This window comes from Pieris napi, chromosome 18 (genome assembly GCF_905475465.1).
Source record: "Pieris napi chromosome 18, ilPieNapi1.2, whole genome shotgun sequence".
NCBI classification, from domain to species: domain Eukaryota; kingdom Metazoa; phylum Arthropoda; class Insecta; order Lepidoptera; family Pieridae; genus Pieris; species Pieris napi.
The window spans coordinates 5,432,312-5,457,236 of record NC_062251.1 but is presented as its reverse complement, the minus strand read 5'-3'; the positions used below and the strand labels follow the sequence as shown (position 1 = coordinate 5,457,236).

The window sequence follows — 24,925 nt, the reverse complement described above, 5'->3', positions numbered from 1 at the left end:
TCTTCAAAGACTTCTTTACTTACACTGTTAATTTTAACTATTATTATTATTACATTATTTTTCTTTTTTTTGCGTCTAAGGCGCCAACTAACTGTTGTGGTCTCTGGCAGAATGACCAGCGCCGTGGAACACGTCTGCTCCACAGCATAATTCTGAGCCAGGGCCAGTTACAACCACAGCACACACACATTACACACTTAAAATGTACCTTCCTTTATTAGATTATTAGTATTATTATTTGGTGTGTTTCATTAGTAATAAATGTTAAATGTATGCGGCTAATTTTATATTTCAAATTAATTTAATCAAAAATGATAAATAGAAAATTAACATTTTAAAAGTTTGGTCCCTGTGGTAACGCTGGAATAATTAAAGATTTAAGTTGGCGCCTGGTAGAAAGTACCAGTGACCCCAGAGCTGGTGCTTTCCTCGCTCAACAAATAAGTATCGCAATACAGCGAGGAAATATCAACATCAAAGGTACACTGCCACAGGGACCAAACTTTTTAAATTTGTTTTATTTTCTACTTATCCATTTTTAATTTTTACTATTACTATGTATGTATAAGTTAAGAATATTGTAAATAGTAGTGAACGATTATATGTTTTCCAGACATTTTGTACGTTTGCGGAAAATAAATATACTATGATCTCATTTCTCAATAACATTGGCATTAATCCAAATTCGAAATTGCAATATAAACAATATCAAAAACATCACGTATCCGTTAGGGAATTGAAAAACAATTTATTTTCGTTTAGTACCTACCATATTTTAGTTTCCATCATCATCCACAATTTCAATACACTAATCGTAGACACGAAAACTTAAGAAATAATAACAATTCTTCCGCGATATTCAGTACAAGACGTAATAGCGCCAAAATTAACGTCAGCCCATAGACTTATTGAAAAAACAAAGACAATTTTTTGTCACTAAACTCATTTGTCTTTATATTTCAATGAATTTTAAAATAAGAATACAAAATATTCCCGCCTAATTCAGAACACATTTTTGCGCCAATATTATCTCATTTAAACTAAACTGGCCGTTAAACGATTACACGTTATTAACAATTTAAAACTAAACTAAATTTTAAAGTAAGAATAAAATTTTCCCGCGCAATTCAGAACAAAACATACTAATGGCGTCAAAGTTTATGTCCAAAGACTAAATATTAAGGTAATAGTTTTCTTCACATTTACTATAAATAAATATTAATTAGTCTACATTAATTTGTTTTTGTAATGGTTATAAAAAATATGAATTTAATTTCTCCCGCGCAAATTAGTACAAGACAGAATAGCGCGAAAATTGTCATCGCAGTTTTTGACTAATCTAAAATATTCCTAATAATATATTTCTTCTTATTCACTATTATCAAAGGTTAGTAACTGAACTAATTTAACTGAAATTTAAATTAAGAATTGATAATTTCCCGCGAATAAATTGCCAGACTATTATCATTTATGAAATAGTAAAAAAAACCCGCGAAGTACTATATGTATGAATGGCGCCAAAACTCGCATTACGCGTGATTAATGACGCTGTCACAGATAACTAAAAATTGTAATATACCATAGACAATACGTGCCATACGCGCGTTTACTAGAATCATTTATGAATCATACATTCACATTATAAACAAGAATACAAACGCAAGTATATTAGTAATATATTTCTATTAATAATTTGAAAAATACTGCTTCTGAGATACATTTGAGGTGAGTCTATTCTAAAACGGTCTTGGTTTGACGTTTTTGAGCTGTCACTGTCATCAACTAAACTTGATTGCAATGTTTTTCCAGTGCGGTTAAAATTTGCAATGTCGATAAATAAATCTCAAGGGCAGTCGCTATATATATATAATGCCGGAATACCAACAAAACTATCTATAATTATACGCGCCAGAAAATCAAAGAATGTTGTATACCATAAAGCATTAGAAGAATAAACACTTTGTTTCTGCAATATTTTTTTTATTGATTATACCAATTATTCGAAATCAATATTTATAGTTAAGACACGACACCGTCTGTCGGGTCCGCTAGTATGGCAATAAAATAACTACGCACTAACATCACGCGCGCATTTTTGACGTCTATGTAAAAACCGCGGGAAAATTTTTATTAGCAAATTGTCACTTGTTAATAGAAAAATATACGTTTAATTGGCTGTATGGACTAAAGCTCGTTGCCTTTCCCATTAGGGATAAATTAATATCGTCATCATGTACGTTTTATTCCCCTAAATCTTGGGAGTTTCACACAAAGCCGTGGGCGTGACTAGTGTTTAATGAAGACGCATTTAAAGTTAAAAATAACCTCACGGACGATGTACGTCAACGGATGTTAATGAAAAATCGACAACGAACAAAATGATGGGGCAATTTTTTTATTATTACTTTCTGTTTTTGTGCGATGTATTTTATTTATTTATTGAAGTTTCCCACATCATATGTAAAACTTCATCTACGGTATATGTTATAAACTCTTTTATCTTAAATATATGACAATTATGGTACACATAAATTTTACAAAAAATTTAATATAAATACAGTGTAAACTGTTTATAACGTCATTCGTTATAAGGAAAAATTCACTATAACGTAAAAAGAGATATATTTTTTTGGTTTAACACAAAATCCGTACATTAAATCACTCTTAATAGCGTAATAGCCATTCTCTATTACGAAGAAATATATTCATATTTAGACATCAACAACATACTTAAGTGTAATAGTCGAAATTGAAGTGAAGTGCCGAAGTCTCTAAGAAAGACACCTGAGGTCATAAACAACCTTCTCGCCTGTGTTATTGTTAATTGCATTAACATTATTCTTAGATTACATTGCCTGTAGGAAAATTTGGTCTCAGTTACTAAACGCACCATCGTCACCTATCTATATATATAAATTAAATAATTGGTTAAATTTGTTTTTTTTCTCATCCCTCCATATAACGAATACTCTATATAACGAAACAAAGGCACGGTCTCTTGTAATTCGTTATAAAGAGTTTACACTATACTAGCAATTTTTGTTAAGCAGAAAAAAAATTGATAGGCACTTAACAATGCTTTCTTGAAAATTGAGCCTACTACCGAATATATCAAGCTCCTGTTAAGTAATATTTTATTAAGAGGTGCCAGAACTCCTAGGTTGGTCTATTCGGCTATAATAAGGCTTAAAAGTTCGTAGGCTAACACATAGATGGCGCTATTAGCATTAAATAAACATAATAGCCCTAAACAAAAGACACATGTATAAATTTGACAACTATCGTACTATTTGTGAAATATAGTGTAGTGAAGGAACTTTTTGTTTAAAAAAATTGATATATATAAGAATTTCGTATGTGTGTGCATTGCTTTTTGGCGACCAAAAACAACAACGAATTTTGAGCAGTGTTTGAAGCTTATCGTAATAAATCCAAAATTATTATTCTACCGTATTCTATAGATTTAAACAACAGAGAATGGCTCTCTGGGAAGAAGTTTTGCGCTGATAAAGATGTAATCGCCGAAACTGAAACCTATTTTGAGGCGAATGACACATCGATACTATGAAAATGGTATCGAATCATTGTATGACCTGGAGCCTAAGTCAAAATGCCTTAAGTTTTCGACTTTCTACATACACTACTATAAAGGCATCTTGACTAAGGCCCCGAATCGTTGTATCGCAACTATACGGGGCCTTATTATTGATTAAAAAGAATTGTATAAAAAAATATTTTTCAATGTTAGCCTACGAACTTGAACCCACATGTTACGTCCCGTTCTTACTAGAGTTATTAAAAAAAATCACGTCAAATTATTACCTATACCGCCTCCTTTGAATTATTTAAGTGTTGCCACATAAATATTCTAGCAGTACTAAAATAGTTTTTTAAATAAAAAAATTAAAAAATTTAAGAAATTTTTCTCAAACATTTAACTCAAAACAATTAAATCAAATTATAATCTATACCGCCTCCTTTAATTTTTATAGGTGTTGCCATATAAAGATTATTTGATGAAAGAAATTTACGACGAATACTCAAAAAATTTGGCACACAAATCTTTATATGGCAACACTTAAAATCAAAGAAGAAGGGTTATAATTTGACGTGATTTTTTTATTACACAAAATGTTTCCTTTCGAAGGAGTTACACGATAATATTTAGAAAATATCTCAAATGGATTCCGATGTTCCACTAACCTATCTAAAACACTATTCACTGCCAAGTAGGATTTCTTATTTGTAGGTCATTTGGTTTGAATAGTTAGTAGTATACTTTTACTATTTCAAATCATTATACTGGGAGGAGAAATGATTTTTTTTAAAAAACGAAAAAAGTAACCTTGAAACGATTAAAACGAATGGTCTCTTTCTGTCATATTACGTTAAAACTGTGATGAAAAGAGACAGAACCATTTTTTTAAGTTTGCCAAAAACAGAATTGTATTTCATATTTGTTTATGTTTGAGGTAACTAGATTACAACACTTCATTATTAAACTACAAAAATGTATAACATATCTACATGTATTTATTTCATTATTTATTCCTATTTACCTATAAAATTATTATTTTTTTATTTACTAGTATTTGCCACCATTAAATAATGACAAACTCAAAAAATATTGCAACGGGCGCCTTATCGGTACTAAGTGATCTTTTCAATCAAATAGTCGCGTTATTATTGCTTTAAATGTAATTTGTTATATATAAGTTTGGTTACAAAGACGCTTTCATTTTGATTAAGTTAAAATATATATAGTATTGTCTTTGATTTATATAACCTTTACACATTTAAAGAAAAAACTTTTTAACCGGATTAAAGTTATGTATTATTATAAATTTACAATTATTTAACATAATTTTAAATTTATCCGACGTTTCGCGTGCTTTACAGCGTGCGTGGTCACGGTGACTGATGACAAAAGGTGTTGGATGTCAAAAAGTATCACAGCTGTAAAGAAAGTTGCCTTATGTGTATTTATTTCCCCGGAGTTGGTATTTATAATAATACATAACTTGAATCCGGTTAAAAAGTTTTTTCTTTAAAATATATAAAAAAAATACTCACGCGTCCGTTTCGTCGATAACAACTATATCGCTATCATCTTCCAACTCCTCCTGCCTCTCTATTTCTTCCTCACTCTCACTCTCAACACTTTTCACACTTGTCTCATCACCGGACTCCTTATCACACTCAAGGAAACCACTGTCACTGTTATCGCCGGATATCCGTTTCAAATCTTCAACACAGTCAATCCGGATCAAGGGACTCTCGACTTTAATGACAGTCTTGTTATAATCAGGGTCTTCTAAGTACTCTGTTTCTTCAGAAGTAAGCGATTCGAACGACGAATCAGCCTCTTCATCAGTCTGTTGCTCGCCATCATCGAAGACGATATGCTTTCTGAACGTAACCCGCTTCTTTCCATTATCAGATCTATCATCATCTGAACAACCCTCCTCAGCGCGTGGAGGCTTCAAATTCGACTTCTTTATAAATGCAGACGATTCTAGAACTTCTGTATCTCCGGTATCATCTTGTAAAAGCTTCTCCAATTCCCCTTTGAGTTCGTTTTTGTATGCGTCAATCTGCTCCTCAACCGTGTCATAAACTGCTTCAGGCTTGCTGTTTTCAATACCCATTTGATCATTGAGATCTATGTTACAGTCTATAGTCTTTGCGATCTCGCGCAGGAGTGCCTCTGCATGTCGTTTATCATCCAAATTTGGTTCGTTCACGTACACATGTGACACGTGTTTGGGAGTCTTTGCGTACTTCGATAGAACGATCTGTCTCACGCAGTCCGAATCGTCAGCCGTACGCGGCGCGTCTTCGGTATTTTTGGCAAGTGTAGGCGATGCGGGACGTATAGTGTTGTGGCTCGGGTTCTCCTGCGTTCGAAAGGGTTCACGCTTTCGTTTATTGCGTCTCTTGCGACCCATGATGTTCAGGAATGCACCAACTGTGGTCTTCTGGCTGTAATCTGTTTCGGGGAGTAATAGATTCACTACATCTTTGCGAGTCGTTCCCGTTTTTTCGTTTGTGACATTGTCGTTTTGCGTGCGCGCTTCGACTGAAATTAGCTTTGTGTGCTCAGAGCTCGGCTGTTTTCGGACCGGCTCGGGCGTGCTCGCGCTGTCGGCCTTCGATTTTCTTTTGAAAAAGTTGAACATGGCTTTGTCAAGGGGTACTCATGTCCGCTACGGCTGGAGTGAATATGTGAACTGGTATAAATAAAACACTTGGAGTCAGATATTTATACATCAATCATTTCTGGAGTTAAATTCTCACTGGAATGAATATTTTGAACGGTTTGCGAGTGTTGAGATGTTTTGTTATAATTTTCCAGCGGCAATTGAATACATAAATTAATATAGAAACTTTTCAGCACAGATTAATAAAAAAAATGTTTCGTTTTTATATATATTTAGGTATTGTCTATTGGAAGCATAGATAAGAATTATGATAATAAACGCAAGCTTTTAAAACCTTGTAGCTATTAAACATCAAACAATAGATCACAAACGCGTTAATAAAATAGTTATCTGTGGTTTCTTTGATACTAATATGAGCAATAAAACACAGATAATGATTTCATTCATATCTGTTTCGTATTTGAAGTAAAATATTATATTACGAAATAAATAAATAAATAAAATAAATCAGTGGCGCTACAACCTTTTTAGGTCTGGGCCTCAGATATCTGTTTCATGATCATCTGTCAATCTAATAGAAAAGTCGATCAGCCTCCTGTGCCTAACACACGCTCCTCACGATGTTTTCCTTCACCGTTCGAGCAAATGTTAAATGCGCTATGTCAATTGGTGCACAGCCGGAGATCGAACATACGACCTCAGGTATGAGATTCGCACGCTGAAGCCACTAAGCCAAAACTGCAAGTGCAAATGTTTAAAAAGTAAATAATAACATTATATTGTATTCTTTGCTTATAACGAATTAAATGACTGGATTATCAAATTGTTTTTTCCGCAGTATTTTTATTTACGACAAAAGTATGAAAAATTTGTCGATGACAAATCCCCGATAAACAAGTATGTTTGTTTGTAAAGTGTATAATATACTCAGATATTGGTTTGAATCCCGGCCAAATCTAATTCTCACTGCGTTCCATTTTCTATGAAATATGGACGTTTTGGAGGTCTTTATCCAGGAAAATACTTATTGATTCAATTATTTTATGCTATATTTAAATTGTATAATAGGGATAGCGGTGGCGTAACAATAGGATGGCAGGGCTGGCAAAATGCCACGGGCCCCCGACCCAAGAGGGCCCCTGCCCAAGAGATATAATATGTTCTATGGATGAATGTGAAGTCTCCAATACGCATTAGGCTAGCGTGGACTATAGACCATTCCCTCTCGCCTAAGAGAGGAGGCCTATTGCCATTAGTGGGACATATACAACGTGTAATTGAGTACGCTGAAAATCTTGAAGTTTATTAAAATTAAACTGAGTACAACGTGATGATTCTTACTGATAGGGCCCCATGACATTTGCCACGGGCCCCAGATGGTATAGTTACGCCATTAGGACGGCGTATACTAATATTATATGTAACACTAACTTAATATTATCCTGATAATGTACTCGAATGAAGGCATTTTTTAATTTATATTAAACTAGCAGACCGGCCAAGCGTTGCTGTGGCTAAGGTTTTTGTTATATTACATAGTAGTAAACTATTCAAGGGAAACGGTAGGAAAACTTATGTGAAAGGGTAGTTTTAACACAGCGCCATCTGTTAGAATTGTATCAAATAATAAACAAATATTTTGCAATAAAATAATATTGCGGGTATAAATTGAGATGTAAGCTATCCTATCTTTTAAGTTGGATCAAACTACACACGGTGTGCAAATTTGATTGATATCGGTTCGGTAGTTTAGGAGTCCATAGCGGACAAACAACGTGACACGTAATTTATATATATTAAGATTGAACAGACCAGGTGACTGTATATGTGCGCATTTAACATTCCCCGTAAGGCGAAGGAACACTTCGTAAGAAAACTCAAAAATCGAGGTGTCAGATACAGAATGCTGTCTATTAGAAAATGAATCACGAGATTTGTAAGGCCACTGGATTTTTTCGAAATATTTCATTTAATTTAGCGCCATCTATTGTGGACGTAAGGTACTAATTTAATCAAAGGGAGACAGAATTAGAGTTTTATAAAAATTGAATAGAATGTATTATATTTATGAAGATATTTGAAAAATAACAATCGTTAGTGGCCCGTGTTTCACAAGCGTAGTGTTGTATTTTACTATATTTATTTTAATTTTATTAACCTTTAATTCATATTTATAACATCCTCGCTTATTCAGAGTCTTATTCCCATATATATTTATGTTGATTTGTTATTACATATTTTACAGTTATTTATATAAAAGCAACGCTCAATGGTACACTATTTAATATACATATAACATACAATATTTAATGTGACAAGTATAAGCAAACATAATATAGCTCGTTAATCGTGATAAATTTTGACTTAAATATATTTTTTGAGTTGAATATATTTAAACATTTCATTTTGTGTTTCTAAATGAATATGAATAATTATAAAATATTTTCAAAGTGGTACATTCCGATTGATAAATCATAAAAATTCCCCACAATCAGCCATATAAAATAGGCATGCATTATCATGTCATAATAATATGAAAAGTTTATAATTGTCAAAACTTATAGACTAAATACTCTCTATACACACATTGCCTTTAAAAAATTAACCACCTTATTTTAATAATATTAATAAAACTTTATTCATGACAGAATATGGACAAAATTGATCTAACGCTCTAACACAGGGCCCCTGTGTTGTGGGTAAGATTACAATTCCGTGGTACATGGTGAATGTTTAAAACAATTTAAAGAAAAAAACGTGGGGCACTCGGGGACTGCCGCGGTAAAGCTATTGCATAGCATTTTTTATAAACTTATGCAATATAATGATTCATTTATTTTTTGCAGTATTTTTTTTCTTTGATATTAATTCAATCTACCACTCTACCAGACTCAGACTTACACGTCTATCCGATCAGGCTAAACCGATGTGAGACGCAGTAGGCGAATTACCTTCTAGAAATTATAATTTTGAAATTAAAATTTTGTAGAGAGAATTCATGAAATATAAGTATTTTATCTTTTATGCAAAATAATTTATTGAAATGTCAATTGTAAATTAAAATGCCACGTGCTTTTACTATCGAAGAAATAAATTAAACAAAATTAAAATATTATTTGTATTAATTTTCGACACTTAATATTTTAATGACAATTAAATTCATTAATTTCCTAACATATCTTCCTTTTTCCCTCCCCCTAAGTCTCGGAAATTTTTGGATTTGTATAAATATGAACAAGACTTAAAATTAGTTAGCCAAAGAAGTTTCACTTCTGACATGTGTACTTTGTGGGCACGCGCTTTTTTATATATTATATGTTATATATTATATGTGTGTAACACACGCAAACAACCTCTGATGACATAACGCAATAATTCACCAATAAATCAGTGTATGTCATTACCACGTGTTTTTATTTTTAACAATGTCATGACTCAATGAGTCCATTGCCAGAGAAATGACAGAATTGATGCGTAGCTCGCGACTGCGCACTGACCTGCTGATTGATTTGTTTTTACTAATAAATAATCTAGTTTAATTATATAATAATAGTCTAATTATATAAACAGGTGATGTGTCCGTAGGCTAATTAATTATCTTTATATATATAATTCTTCTGTGAGTGTGTATGTCACAGAACTTCTCTCAAACGACTGGACCGATTTTGATGAAATTCTTTGTGTGTGTTCAAAGGGATCTGGGAATGGTTTAGATTCACAAATCAGCCCGCCAGATGGCGCTGCAGTCGGTACTTTCATACTTTGCTTTACTAATCGCTTTAAATATCATGCCGGACAACGTCTGTCGGGTCCACTAGTATTATATAAAAATGAATCGCAAAATGTGTTGGTAAGCGCATAGCTCAACAACGCCTGGACCAATTTGGCCAATTCTTTTTTTATAATATTCCTTGAAGTACGAGGATGCTTCTTACGGAGAAAAAAATTAAAAAAAAATTGAGTGAAAAAGTCTAAAAAACAACACTTTTCTATATTCCCATACAAAATATTCGTAATAATACTTAAAAGTCAATTTGCACTTTAATACCATATCATAAAGTTCAAGTGTTAGTGGAGGGGTTCCGGGAAGGTAAATTTTTATTTTTTGACATAATGTATTTGTTGTATTATCAACTTTCTTTTTTTTATCTTACTAGCTAGACCGGTGTCCCAAATAGCAGAATAAGTATTTAAAAAAAATAAAGAATCGACTGTTAGGCGGTACGATGTTCGCCAGGCCAGCTAGTACTAAAATAAAATAGGCGTGTAATATAAAAAATAAAGCAGTGCAACGCATTTTTGTATTTTATTACTTTAAAGGCGGTTTTAGTACTGCTATAGTTATATAGCAACACTTAAAAAAAACGAAGTCATACTTCTTTGGCGTAACAAGATAAAAATCTTTTCTAAAATTTGATTCTACGTTTGTATAAAAACTACACAATTGAAAAACGGTATAAATAATACATTGAAAGTTTTATAACAACGTATTATCTATAGACCAGTGCCGATAATTTTTGAAACCTAAAAAAATTACAGTAGGATGAAACCCATTAGAAAAGCTGGGGAATATGATCAAAATGAAAGGAAAAATAAATTACGGTCGATCTGAGGTCGGGAAGGGGTAGGGGGGGAGTTTTAAGGGTAAAAAACGGTTTATCTCGATTTCCGGCAAAACTACAAGTCCTATCCAAGAAAGTTAAATGGCAAAGTTGGAGGTAATAAAAAGATCTAAAACTTTTGTATTCACACATTTTTCACATAACCTCAAAATTTATGTGAAAATTTCAAAAAACCAAGTTTTTGGTTTTTTATTTGTATCTTTAACAAAAATTATTTTTTTTTAACGAAATTTGGTGAAAACTTACCTTTCTATGTCCCAAATACACTGTAATTTATTTGATTAAAAATATTTATTTGTTCACCTTATTTTGAATTAATATCGAAAAAACACCCTAATTTTCAATCGAAAATTCTGACGTCAAAATTTCAGCTTTTTTCAAAAAGTTGGTGTGCTTTCAGTTCGTTGAAATCTCTACTTTCCTATGGTAAAAAATATATATATATTACCATAGTAAATCTTCTCAGAAAACGCAAAAAATCGTATACAGTAACGCCCAGACCTGTCATCCCCTTCCTTACTTCAAAATCTACTTCTAAATCTGATGTTAATTGATAAATCCATGACAGAGTGCTCGCGAGTGCGTTGTCGGCCTTTTAAGAATTGGTTCTCTCTTGAGCCCTGCCCGTGGGCATCTGGTTCCACATACTGGTGGTGCGCCGCAAGTGTTAAACATATGTATTATATGTAGTAGGTATGCATAAAATATTTTCTTTAAATAAACATTGTCTGAGATTGATCGATATCGAATGCGGCAATAACTGTCAGAATAAATTATCGACATTTCAACGGTCGTGTGCACACACTATATGTATCTATATATATTGTGTTTATTTCTCACTTTTGTTTGTACTCGAAAGATTAAATATATTGACTCTATGGGTAGAGTAATTGCGTCTTAATATCAATATTATAGAGTTCACACAACATTCACAGTTTTTTTTAAGTGAAACTTCTTTAGGCCCATGAGGGTAATTTTATACGGATGAAACGCAATAATAATAATATTAGCGTCACGAAGTTGTGCAACGTTTTTGTCGTAGAAAAGGGAGAGAGCGATTGAGAACGATTGAGAGAGAGGAGAGTATTGTAAATTAAAATGCCACGTGTTTTTATTATACCGAAGAAATACATTTTAAAAATTTAATTTATAATTTGTATTAATTTTCGACACTTAATATTTTAATGACAATTACATTCCTAACATATCTTCCTTTTTCCCTCCCTGTAAGTCTCGGAAATCTAAAGTTTTAGATTTGTATAAATATGAACAAGTCTTAAAAATTAGTTTGCCAAAGAAGTTTCACTTCTGACATTTGTACTTTGGACGCACGCACTTTTTTTATTATTTATTACAGATAAAGTATTAATGTTGTTCTTTTTATGAATAAAAACTTTTTATTACAGGTACAAATAAATTTAATTTAAAATTTATGGCAGAGGTAAAAGTGATAGTATGTAATATACAGGACAGAGAGCACACATATTCATGCGCGCACACGAACAAAGTTTTTGAAGTGAAACTTCTTTATCGGGGTTGGAAAAAAATTTAGTGTAACATTTTGTAGCAAATAACAAAAATATATAATAACGATAACAATGACAGTAATAATTATATTACAATTAATGAAATTCTGTAATAATCTTAGTAGTAATAAGGTAAAATGAAATAATTGTATTTGTATTCATGTCTATGATAATAAAAGCCTTTTGTTAAAGTTTATTTAACCAATTTCGTTAAGTTGCATATAGTTGATCATTTTTCGAAAAATAAGGTCATAAACAAGTTTCACTTCTTACGTGTACACCTAGTACACGCACACATTTTTTTTTAATTACAGATAAAGTTATTAATGTTGTTCTGGTAATAATAAAAGTACATACGAATAATTTTTATCGCATCGTAATATATACAATTATTTTTAACATTAATAGGTGAGTTTGAATCCCTGAAAAAAATCCCTCTAAACCGGTTTTTAGTGGTTTTAATTTCCGAACCGATAAGCTAACGCCCGAACCCAATAACCTATCTCAATCCATAATCCACCATCGGAGATAATAATCTTTATCCAAATTTTGTAACAAGGGTGCCAATAACCAATCGACGGATTGTAATAGCCATCTGTCGATACAAGCTATCCATGGGAGGTCGTATCGGTGTCTGTGGATAGATAAAATGACAGTTGACGAAAGCTCGATTTCAATAGTTAATTATTTTAACAAATTTTAACTTACACGAGTTTTTTAAATAATTAAAAAAGTTTTTGCTATGTTTTAAACATACACATGTATATTGTAATGTTATTTGTACGGTTTTATTTACTTTATTTGGTTTACATTGATTATCAAATATGAGTAAAACTCGGTAAAATAGAACGACAAAGAGCATTTTATTCGTCGCCATTAATAGATAGTCTTCGTAGGGTTTGGTTATTGGGATGCAGATAGGAGATCGATCGACTGTTACGATCTGATCTCAGATTGTTTTCAATCTAAGATTGTGGATTAATTATTGGGTTGGGGCGTAAGAATACCACTCGAATGTCAACAACGTAGTATTTCATTTGAAAGTCATACTAATATGTATCTACTGTTAATCTTCCTAATGTGTTGTTATTAGTTATTACGTGTTTAATATCCAAGCACCCACGAAGTTTCCAGAATAATTATGACGTCATACACATTACATACTAATTTATGTACAGCTTTTATTTACAGTTGCAATAAAATTATTATTTTGTGTATTTATATAATTTATGTTTATCAATGTGATATATAAAGAGAATGTTTATCAATGTAGGGACGTAGAAATGTATGCAGTATGACATAGGCCAAATGAAAACAATAATTTAAAATAAAATGTAATTTCTTTTTGTTTTCTTTTACTTTTTTGCTTTTACTTTTAACTCAAATCAAAAAGCGATTATTTAAAATCGTATTTCATTTTAATATAGAGTATATACGAATAGATACAATATTTCTTTGTCTACATTTTTCGTTAAAAAAATGTACGACATGTAACAGGCCACTAAGAAATATTTATGAAGTTTGTAATACTGGCCAGTTATAAAAAAAAACAATTAAAAGTAAAAATAGTGATGTTCGAATTTCAAAAATTCCCTCCATTTTAGGATCTTATTGATTTTAAATTAAATAAAAGACGAAACTCTTAATACAGTGCATTGAAAATTGGTTCAAAACATGATTCTTTGTATTAGCGCTGGTATAAAGTTGTTTGGTCTCTTTATATTCGTCAAAAAACACACGTTAAACATGATTTTATAAGAATATGCTAAATATCAATACTTGTATTGATAATATCCACAGCGCTAAATCACCTGCATCATGAGCACACCATACACACATCACGTACACACACTGACACTATCACACAACACAGCCGAATTAGGTATTACTTAGTTAAATGTATTTAATAATTATTATTGATTTTTCCCTTTCGTAAATGTTTGAACTTTTTGTATATATGTATTCCTTATTTGGCTATATCTTTAGTTTAATTGTTATTTGTATATACATAATTTATGTTAGCTGTAGAATCACGAAATAAATAAACCCGATTTTTTTTATGGCTCTGGCACGATTTGTGCATTAGCCAGCGTCAAGTATAGGATTTTTTATAATTCGTGCTTGTCTTTGGAAATTCGACGGTGTCCTCCATGTACGGTTTAGGCACTCGCCCGGTACCGCACAACCCTCCCAAAGGCCGAGAACAAATTTAAATTAAATTAAAACTTGCAGTCGAACCGGAATCGAACCCGGTACCCCTCACCTAGCTGCAACTTAATAAGACCAGATTAATAAATAAAATCGGATTTCAAAAATACAGATACAACAAATAAAAGTCTAAGACTAGTCTAATAACATAATAATACGTCAATTCACTGTAATATAGTCTGTAAGTTCGATCATGAATTTTTAGAAATTTCTAGAAATCAATAAAAACGTATCCGTTTCGAGTAAAAAGGAAGTTGGTCGCGTCCGGCTGTCTTTGATGTCATGGTTGACGTTTCTAGCAATGACAATTTTATCTTTCGGGACTTTTCGTTCGTTAATTATAGAATAATAGCTTCTCACGAGTTAAGTTTGGTTGTTGTATATGTTCAAATACAGTATAAAGTCTTTATAACGAATGTCAAGTGACCGATTTTTTATCGTTATAAAGAGTTATCGTTATAGGGAGTGAAGAGATATCAATAGGTATATTATTCTAAACGCATATAATACATAACGCTTTTCTTTTACTGGCCATCTTGACAGTTTCAAAGTTTGTTTACGATTGATAATACACGACAGGTGATGGTGGTGCGTTTAGTAACTGAGACCAAATTAACCACACAATTGCAATTAACAATAACAAAGGCGAGACGGCTGTTTATGACCTCAGGTGTCCTTCTTAGCTATTTCGGCACCTCAATTGGTTTTTGTAAGCTGATTATAAAAAGAATTACACTTAAGTATGTTGTTGCGTATAAAAATCAATGTATGGGTTTTGTGATAAACTAAATAAATGTAACAATATTTACGTTATAGAGAGGTTATAGTTATAACGACTACCATTATAAAGAGTTTACAAAGTATATTTAAATGAGACTTTGTTTAAAGCCGGGTCTCAACTGGCTTTTATCGTTTAAAATATAAGATTATAACTAACATAAAATTAGGGGTAGTGGGGTTGCAAGACTAACAAAAAAAAATGAGCCGTCACGGGACGCCTGGCAGATGTGAAACATCGACATTATTTTGTAAAAGTAATATGCAGAAAAGAACAGATTGTGATAGGAACTAAATATGTCATAATGATAAAATAAAATATCACGATTTATTTCCAGATAACCATGATTATTTATTGAATAAACATTTATTTTCATTAAATACAAAAAATTACGAATTTATTTCAATTACTTAATTCGTTTAATCAGTGACTTCGAAATACACACACCGTACACACTACTGCATTTAGACTGTATATATATATACCATCATATAGCGTGGCGTCGCGTCGCCACGCCAGAAATCGTGTTTACGTGCGGCTATAGATGTTTCACATCAAAAACTAACTTGACGTATCTCGCCGTTCTCTTGCCTCTGTCAATGTTTCAGCCATTTTGGAGCCAACAGGCTTCACCAGAGACGATGGCAAGCGGCCTGATGGGATATCTGATCCCTTGGAAGATGGGACGGGCTTTGGTATGGGATGCTACTTGTGTGGACACGTTTGCCCCGTTCTGCTGGACTGGCCGCAGAGCTGGCAGAAAATAATAAACGGCTCAAATATAGTCTTTCCTCCAACTTCGATTTTGTTCCCATTGGAGTAGAGACTTTTGAGCCGTGGGGTTCAAGTGCACAGCCGCTTATTAAAGATTTAAGTTAGCGCCTGGTAGATAGTACCGGTGACCCCAGAGCTGGTGCATTCCTCAACGAATAAGTATCGCAATACAGCGAGGAAATGCTGCCAGCGTTAAAGGTACACAGCTACAAGGACCAAACTTTTTAAATTTGTTTTAATTTTCTTTTTGTTATGTTTTAACTTTATTATTGCTATGTAGGTAAAGAAAATTTTAATTAGTGTATATTTGACTGTTATAATGAATAAATAAATAAAACATATCTTATAAAGAATATAGTGTACACCTATTGGACTTTACGGAAACGAGAATGTTATATTAATAATATGAGTGTGGGGAAAACAAAATGCTCATTTTGGCTTCAAGTGTGCGATGATTGCTTACATTTCGGTTTCACTTCTAATTATTTATCTACTAATATATATATAATTTAACTTATGTCAGGTTCCATAACTCCTGGAGTTTAATATGTTGGAATTTTTTTTTTAATTTTTATTTCCGTTTCACAAGGCATTTTCTTTCTAGCGAACTGTGGAATCGGCTGCGGGGGGGGGGGTCTTCCCTCAGAGATACGACCTCCAAATATTTAAAAAGCGAGTCTACTCCTCCCTCAAAGGCCGGCAACGTACCCACTAAAAGTGGGTGTCTATGGGCTGCGCAGACTGCCCTTTTTGGTCGTCCCGCAAGCTCGTTTATTATATAAAAAAAAAAACTTAGTGTCACCTAGGTACCGATAATTTACTTGTTTAGGTGTGTGGGAATGTGCAATGTGTGAGAGTGTGTGTTTTGGTGATCTTAAATTGCTTATTTCTTTCGAAAATACGCAGTGATGTTGTGGAATTTGTCATTATACAGATTTACAATGAAAAATTAAAAAAATCAGTGGCGCTACAATCTTTTTAGATCTGGTCAATTCATGATCATTTGTCAATCTAATAGCAAGCAATTCCTTCACTGTTCGAGCGGATGTTTAATGCGCGCATAGAAAGAAAGTCCATTGCACAGCAGGGGATCAAACCTACTACCTCAGGAATGAGAGTCACACGCTGAAGCCACTAGGCCAACACTGATCTAAAATATATATACATATAATATACTAGCTGACCGGGCAAACGTCGTTATGCCATGTATATCATTTATAATAAAAAGATAGGGGTTGATCGTAGAGGGGTGAAAGTAAGGGGTTGTATGTATTTTTTAATGCTGTATCATAAAAAAATATCTAAAAATAAAAGAAAAATATTTAGGGGTGGACTGGACTACCCTTAACATGATTTTGTCCGATTCTCAGACATACTTAATATGCACACAAAATTTCATGAGAATCAGTCGAGCCGTTTCGGAGGAGTTTAACTACAAACACCGCGACATGAGAATTTTATATATTAGATACACTATAGATTAACAATACCTGAAAGTATATATTTCACAATAATATATGTAATTCACCGACTAATAAAATGCTTCATAAGTTTTAACTCCAAATTAAAAAATATTGGTTGTTTGTCAAGTAGGTTTACGATCGAGATGTTTACGTGATAACGTCTTATTGGTGATATAAGTTTTTGGAAAGTAAGGAATTAATGAAGATAACAATTTTTTCAAATTTTAAATTACATCTATCGTTTTATTCACACTTTTGATGATAAATTTCGGGTGTAAAATGACAAGTTTACTTATTCGACTATGATATACATTTTTCTTCATACATTCACGGAATGACTGGCAGCGCTCGAGATGAGACGGGAGATCGGTCCGTCTCTCTCTCGTTATACCTGCGATCGCGCTCGTGAGGTTTTGGTGTGACACAAGTATCTGAACATGTCACCCGACTAAAACGATTTTAAAGACGTTATCACGTCAAAAACATCTTTTTCATCAAATAAACAAAACATCGCAATAAACGCACAGATCACTTGTTCGCGCGCGTTTTGACAAACGACACGGCCATTTGCAAAAGCTGCGTGACAGCTGTCAAGCTCGCGCGCACAGACGATATTTGTTCGCGCGTCGCGTCCGCGCCCCAGTATGCCGCTTGGAGACTGGTTAATGTTACGAATGTAAATAGATGTGTTATTTCTGCCGCACTCGTTGCCTTTTTGCTTGACTCAGATATGCTGATACATTTAGGAAGAGGGCAAAGGCCTGCTAGGGTTGCATTTTAAATGGACAAACTTAGTTCCTAGTCCCAAAATAATTTAAAAAAATATTGGTTGTTTGTAAAGTAGGTTTACGATCGAGATGTTTACGTGATAACGTCTTATTGGTGATATAAGTTTTTGGGAAGTAAGGAATTAATGAAGATAACAATTTTTTCAAATTTTAAATTAAGTACATCTATCGTTTTATTCACACTTTTGATGATAAATTTCGGGTGTAAAATGACAAGTTTACTTATTCGACTATGATATACATTTTTCTTCATACATTCACGGAATGACTGGCAGCGCTCGAGATGAGACTGGAGATCGGTCCGTCTCTCTCTCGTTATACCTGCGATCGCGCTCGTGAGGTTTTGGTTTGTTTCACACAAGTTTCTGAACATGTCACCCGACTAAAACGATTTTAAAGACGTTATCACGTCAAAAAAACTTTAGAGGTGTCAAAGGACACCCGGATGGAACGAAATTCCTTTCGATTAATTTATATGTTAATTGGTATCATAACAGTATGATAGATTTTCTCGACACCAATCTTACGACGAAAAAAAAAAAGCCAACATCACGAGGTGTTCCCAGGCGGTCACCCATCCAAGTACTGACCTCGCCCGACGTTGCTTAACTTCGGTGATCGGACGAGAACCGGTGTATTACAGTAGCAAACAGCAAAAAAGTGTCGTGACAACTTTTGTAAGAATTTTTTCCGTCTAGCCCCCTTTCACAACGCGCGATAAGGAACTTCGTTCCAATATTAGTAACAAAATGGTCTTTGTTCACAATAACTTTGATTTTGTTCACTTTGGACTATTGGGCCGTGGGTTTTGCACAGGCGTTAATCAAAGACGACTCATTGGTCTAGTGGTTAGTACCCCTGACTGCGAATCCATGGGTCGGGACCCGGCTGAGACGAACATCGATGTGATGAGCATTTAGTGTTGTGCTTAGGTCTTGGGTGTTTAAATATGTATTTATATGTCTATCTATAATATGTATGTATATCTGTTGCCTAGTACCCATAACACAAGCTTCAAAAGCTTAGCATGGGACTAGGTCAATTGGTGTAAATTGACTTAAAAAAAAAAAAGATTTTAATTGGTGCCTGGTGACCCCAGAGCTGGTGCTTTCCTCGCTCAACGAGTAAGTATTGCAATACAGGAATGTCAGCATTAAAGCTTCACAGAGGGCAAACTTTTTACATATTTAGTCTTCTATTTATTAATTTATTATTTCTGTAAATGTTTTTTTTAAGGAAAGAGCGTACCAATTCTTAAAAGGCCGGCAACGCACTCGCGAGCCCTCTAGCATTGAGTGTCCATGGGCGGCGGTATCACTTAACATCAGATGAGCCTCATGCCCGTTTGTTCTATAAAATAAAATATGTGCGTGTACTAGTGTACACACGTTAGAAGTGAAACTTCTTTATGACCTTATTTTTCGAAAAATGATCTATATTATGCTACTTTACAGAAATAAAGTTAAATTTGATAAAGGCTTTTATTATCATAGGCATGAATACATATAATACAATTATTTCATTTTACCTTATTACTACTAAGATTATTACAGAATTTCGTTAATTGTAATAGAATTTTTAATATGATTGTTATCGATATTTTAAATGGCTTCGAATATCGTCGAAGCAACCGTGGTAGGGACAAGAAACAGATGAGCGTTACGAATAAATGTGACGCGTAACCGAAAAATGTGACGCGTAACGAAGAAATGTTACACTAAATTTTTTTCCAACCCCGATAAAGAAGTTTCACTTCAAAAAAAGCGCGTGCGTACAAAGTACACATGTCAGAAGTGAAACTTCTTTGTAAATTAATTCTTAACTCTTGTTCATATTTATACAAATCTAAAACTTTACATTTCCGAGACTTCAGTCATTAAAATATTAAAAGTGTCGAAAATTAATATAAATAATAAATTTAATTGTTTTAATTCATTTCATCGATAGTAAAAACACGTGGCACTTTAATTTACAATTCGTCATTTGAGATTTCAATAAATTATTTTGCATAAAATACTAATCTTACTATATAAAAATACGTATAAAAATAAGTCGGGTTTTCCTTCCTGACGCTTTAACTCCAGAACGCACGAACCGATTTCCACGGTTTTGCATTCGTTGGAAAGGTCTCCGGCTCCGTGAGGCTTATAGCAAAGAAAATTCAGGAAAAATTTCAACAGAAAAGCGGGATCACCAAACGAAATGTTACATAAAACGAAGCCATCTGGTGGCGAAACGGAGTTCGCCGGGTTTGCTAGTATTTTATAAATTCTCTTTACGAAATTTTAATTTTAAAAATATAATTTCTATAATGTTTAATTCACCCTTCTCACTCTCTCTCAATCAGTCTCAATCGCTCTCTTCCTTATCTTCTACAAGCACATCTTCGTGACGTTCCATAAAAATTTTACCGCCTATAGAAGTTTCACTTCAAGAACTGTGATACAGACTAATCATGTCCTGTTACGGGACAATGTATAACAATTATTTACTAGAAACAAAGTAAAATTAGTTTATATAACTCCGAGAAAACGTGTTAATTAATTCAATTTCAGTGAAAGTTAGTCGTTCGATTCATTGATTCATTAAATATGTATTAACACCTGATTGTGTATTGCTTGTTTCCTTGAGATCGATTTATTGATATTATACAATCTATGCGTACCCTGAGCGATGATACAATCTATACTTAGAAAAAAATGTGTGCGTGTACTAGGTGTACACACGTAAGAAGTGAAACTTCTTTATGACCTTATTTTTCGAAAAATGATATACTATATGCAACTTTACAGAAATTGGTTAAATAAAGTTAAATTAGATAAAGTTTAACAAAAGGCTTTTATTATCATAGACATGAATACAAATAGTACAATTATTTTATTTTAACTTATTACTGTACTACTATGTAGTACTAAGATTATTACAGAATTTTATTAATTGTAATAGAATTATTAGTATTACTATCATTGTTATCGTTATTATATATTTTTGTTACTAATGGCTTCGAATCTCTTCGGATCAACCGTGGTAGGGACAAGAAAAAGATGGCGCGTAACCGAAAAATGTGACAAATGTGTGTAAATTTTTTTCCAACGCCGATAAAGAAGTTTGACTTCAAAAAGCAACAAGGCGCGTAACCTGCTACAAAATTTCTCCCATACGTCGATAAAGAAGTTTCACTTCAAAAGATGGCGCGTAACGGAAAAATGTGACGCGTAACGAAAAAATGTTACACTAAATTGTTTTCCAACCCCGATAAAGAAGTTTCACTTCAATAATTAATGTATATTAACAGACAATTTTAATTGTCCGTTGAGTGAACTGACAAAATGTCTTTATGTCAATTCCTGTACTATAAGAAATAGTCTTTTTGTAAATATTTGTGGTGACTGGTCGTACTTGAATTCATGTATGCGGTGATGTTAGTCATTTCGACTTATTTGCGTGTTGTTACCACGAGAATGTAAACGCGTGCTCCTATTTCACCATGCCTCCTGCTGCTAGAGGACAGATCTTTGTTTTTAATATATTTTATTATTATTAATTACTTAAGCTATCATGTGGAACATGGTGTAATGGTTGCAGCTCCTTACAAACGTTGTGTAAAACAAAAAACTTGACGATCAAAAAGAGTGGCGGAGAGTTTATTGCCAGTTCTTCACTTCCGTTCTACGCCCTTGATTTGAGAACTGGCAGTAAATGTAAAGTATTTCATATATATATAAATATACATATTTTTTTTGACGTTCATAAGTGTAGTTTGTTTCTTTTTTTTCTTAATATGAAATATGTATTTTTGCACTTCTTGCCTACCTCATCTAATTTAATACAATTTTTTTCTTTTCTCACAGTGGTTGCCTGGAAGAGATCGCTCGAAAGCGATAAGGCCGCCAGTTGCCCTCCTTTATATTTAACTAGCTGATCCGGCAAACGTCGTTTTGCCATGTTTATCATTTATAATAAAAAATAGGGGTTGATTGTAGAGGGGTGAAAATTAGGGGTTGTATGTATTTTTTTATGCTTATCATAAAAAAATATCTAAAAATAAAAAAAGTCTAGGGGTGGACTACCCTTAACATTTAGGGGGATGAAATATATATGTTGTCCGATTCTCAGACCTACCCAATATGCACACAAAATTTCATGAGAATCGGTCGAGCCGTTTCAGAGGAGTTTAACTACAAACACCGCGACACGAAAATTGTATATATTAGATTATGTTAAATTTTTATATTGGAACGAAGTGTAAATAAATAATGCTGAATAACGCCGACTAAACTGTCTAGACTTTAGACTCCATTGAGAAGACTAAAATTGCCCACAGTGCACACGATTTAATGTGCCTATTTCCCAAAACTGTTTGGATTTGATTTCCGGCATAAATGTTTAGGGCTACTCGGCTACAAGCAGATATAACTGGCCTATGCTATTACGGGACTTGAAACAACCATGTCTTAACGAAAGCAAAACTCAGCAGGGTTTTATAACCACATAAGCAACTTAAGACTTTATTTATAACAAACGGGCAGGAGGCTCATCTGATGTTAAGTGGACCCATTGATATTACGAAAAGCCTCGCAAGTGCGTTGCCGGCCTTTTTTACAAAACGTGGGGCAAACGGGCAGGGGGATCACCTTAATTTAGGTGATACCGTCGCTGTGTGAGTGTATAAAGGGATGTGGATGTTCAGGGATCTAATGGTGAAGATTATATATTCTGTTAAGTTTTATATTAAGAATTACTTAATATGTAATTAACATAATATATTTGTAATAGATAATTCTTTGGCAAACCCATACAGTATAATTTACGTAAAACAAAAGAGTTTCATTTACATATCTTAAGGACACTTGCGTGTAAGAAAATTATAACGCCTGATTAAAATCGTGTAGCAATGTATTTCGAAATAGTCCTAAGCGTTTTTGTTTAATTTCTTTATTCATATTACTTTCGTGTTCTAAAATAATCATGACAAGTAATTTACAAAGACTTTTTAAATGATCACGCGTTTTCTGTTCCAATCTAAAGTTATCCAGACACATTTGGGAGGTCATCTATACAAATAAATGAATCGCAAAATATGTTGCTAAGCGCAAAACTCAAACACGATTGGACCAATAAGAATAATATTTTTAATATCTCTCTTTAATTTTTAATATTGTGCAAAGAAACCGAGTTCACGAAGAACAATTGGGTTGTTTACCACCCAATTCACACCCATTCACACACTAACACATAGATACATTTACAATTACATTAAAAAAAAAACTATTTTAATCCTCTTCTAGTATATCTGTGTTCCCCTTTTTTGGAAAAGGCCTCCTCCAAATCCCGCCATTCCTCTTTGACTGTGCCACTCTCTGCCATGTACCACCTGCTGTTTCTTTAATGTGGTCTTCCTTCTGAGTTATCTGTTTTTCGTTTGCTGTGCCTTAGGCACCAGTTTAATAGCTTTTTGCTCCACTTTTCTGTTCCTCTTGTCATGTCCCGCCCGTTTCCACTTTAGTTTATTTATTGTTATTGTAACATCTGTTACCTTAGTTATTATTCTTAACGCTTTATTCTTTATTTTGTCTCTTCTTTTCTTTCCTATCAAGCATCGTTCCATCGCTCTTTGACACACCTGTAGCTTTGTATATTGCGCTTTAGTAGGTTTTGTGATCCATAAGTTAGTACAGTACAAGTATTGAAGAGCTTTCTTTTAATTACGATGCTCCTTTTCTTATTTTTTTATTTTTCATGCAGATTCACGCATACTTAAAGTCTAAATAAGACTTGTGTTTGATTAGTTGTAACACGAAACCTACTTTTTCTCCAAAAACGGTTTTAATCGTGCCATGTACCACTGACTAATATATATGTCGCAGTAAAGTAGTAAAATCAATTGAGTGCATTGAATCTCTAGGCATTTAATTAAAGATCGATATTCAATTAAGTCGCTAAAGTTCCGTCAGACAAGTGACTGAACGAAACGTTTAACGAGTTTCCTAAACGAAACGTTAAACGTTTCATTATTTATGAAAGTGAATAGCCAGTAAAAATATATTTTTTTTGTTTTATGTTTCTTTAATTACAAAAAATAAAACCTGCTCTCCTGCAGATATTTGGTTCGTTTTATCTTTATAAATGACATGTTAAGTTAATGTTATGTTGCTCAACCTAAGTATAAACTAGATACTAGCTAGAGCCTATTCCACAAAAATTGTATGGGCGAGACAAGACATACAAAAAGGAACTACAAAAGATCTTTAACAACAAAATTAATATCAACGATACAAATGAAAAATATGCTTACTAACACAATTAAAATTATTACTAACCTAACCTAAACATTTACAATAAAACAAAACACGGAATTTCCAAGATCTTGAGATCACACCAAAGACCACAATTTGAAACAAAAAACTCTAAAAGCAATCAGCTGTTGTCGTGACCGCCATCTTGTTTTACATTATTAATCAACACGCTGTCTTTCGGTCAGATAGATAGTTAAACGTTTTCGACGCTCCTTTATTTAAATCAAAACGATTTGATTGAATATCGATCTTTAATTAACTGTGTAGAGATTCAATTAACACTCTGATTTAACTACTTAACAGCGACAT

General features: G+C 33.1%; 1 protein-coding gene across 8 annotated transcripts in view; it reads right to left on the bottom strand.

Annotated features, from left to right (window-relative positions):
* LOC125058268 (apical junction molecule) overlaps positions 1-24,925 on the bottom strand; it is a 72,090-nt gene that overhangs the window by 28,132 nt on the left and 19,033 nt on the right. For 6 of the 8 annotated variants that reach the window (XM_047662310.1, XM_047662312.1, XM_047662315.1 and 3 more), the window contains exons 1-2: positions 18,058-18,176; positions 5,074-6,296 (exon numbers count right to left, since the gene is read on the bottom strand). The exons of 1 other annotated variant lie outside the window; for it this stretch is intronic. In XM_047662310.1, coding sequence (XP_047518266.1) covers positions 5,074-6,179 — 1,106 coding nt within the window. In that variant the 5' untranslated portion in view covers positions 6,180-6,296; positions 18,058-18,176. Of the gene's footprint in view, positions 1-5,073; positions 6,315-18,057; positions 18,177-24,925 lie in introns of those variants that run through there. One more of the 8 variants, XM_047662311.1, reaches the window with a different exon arrangement.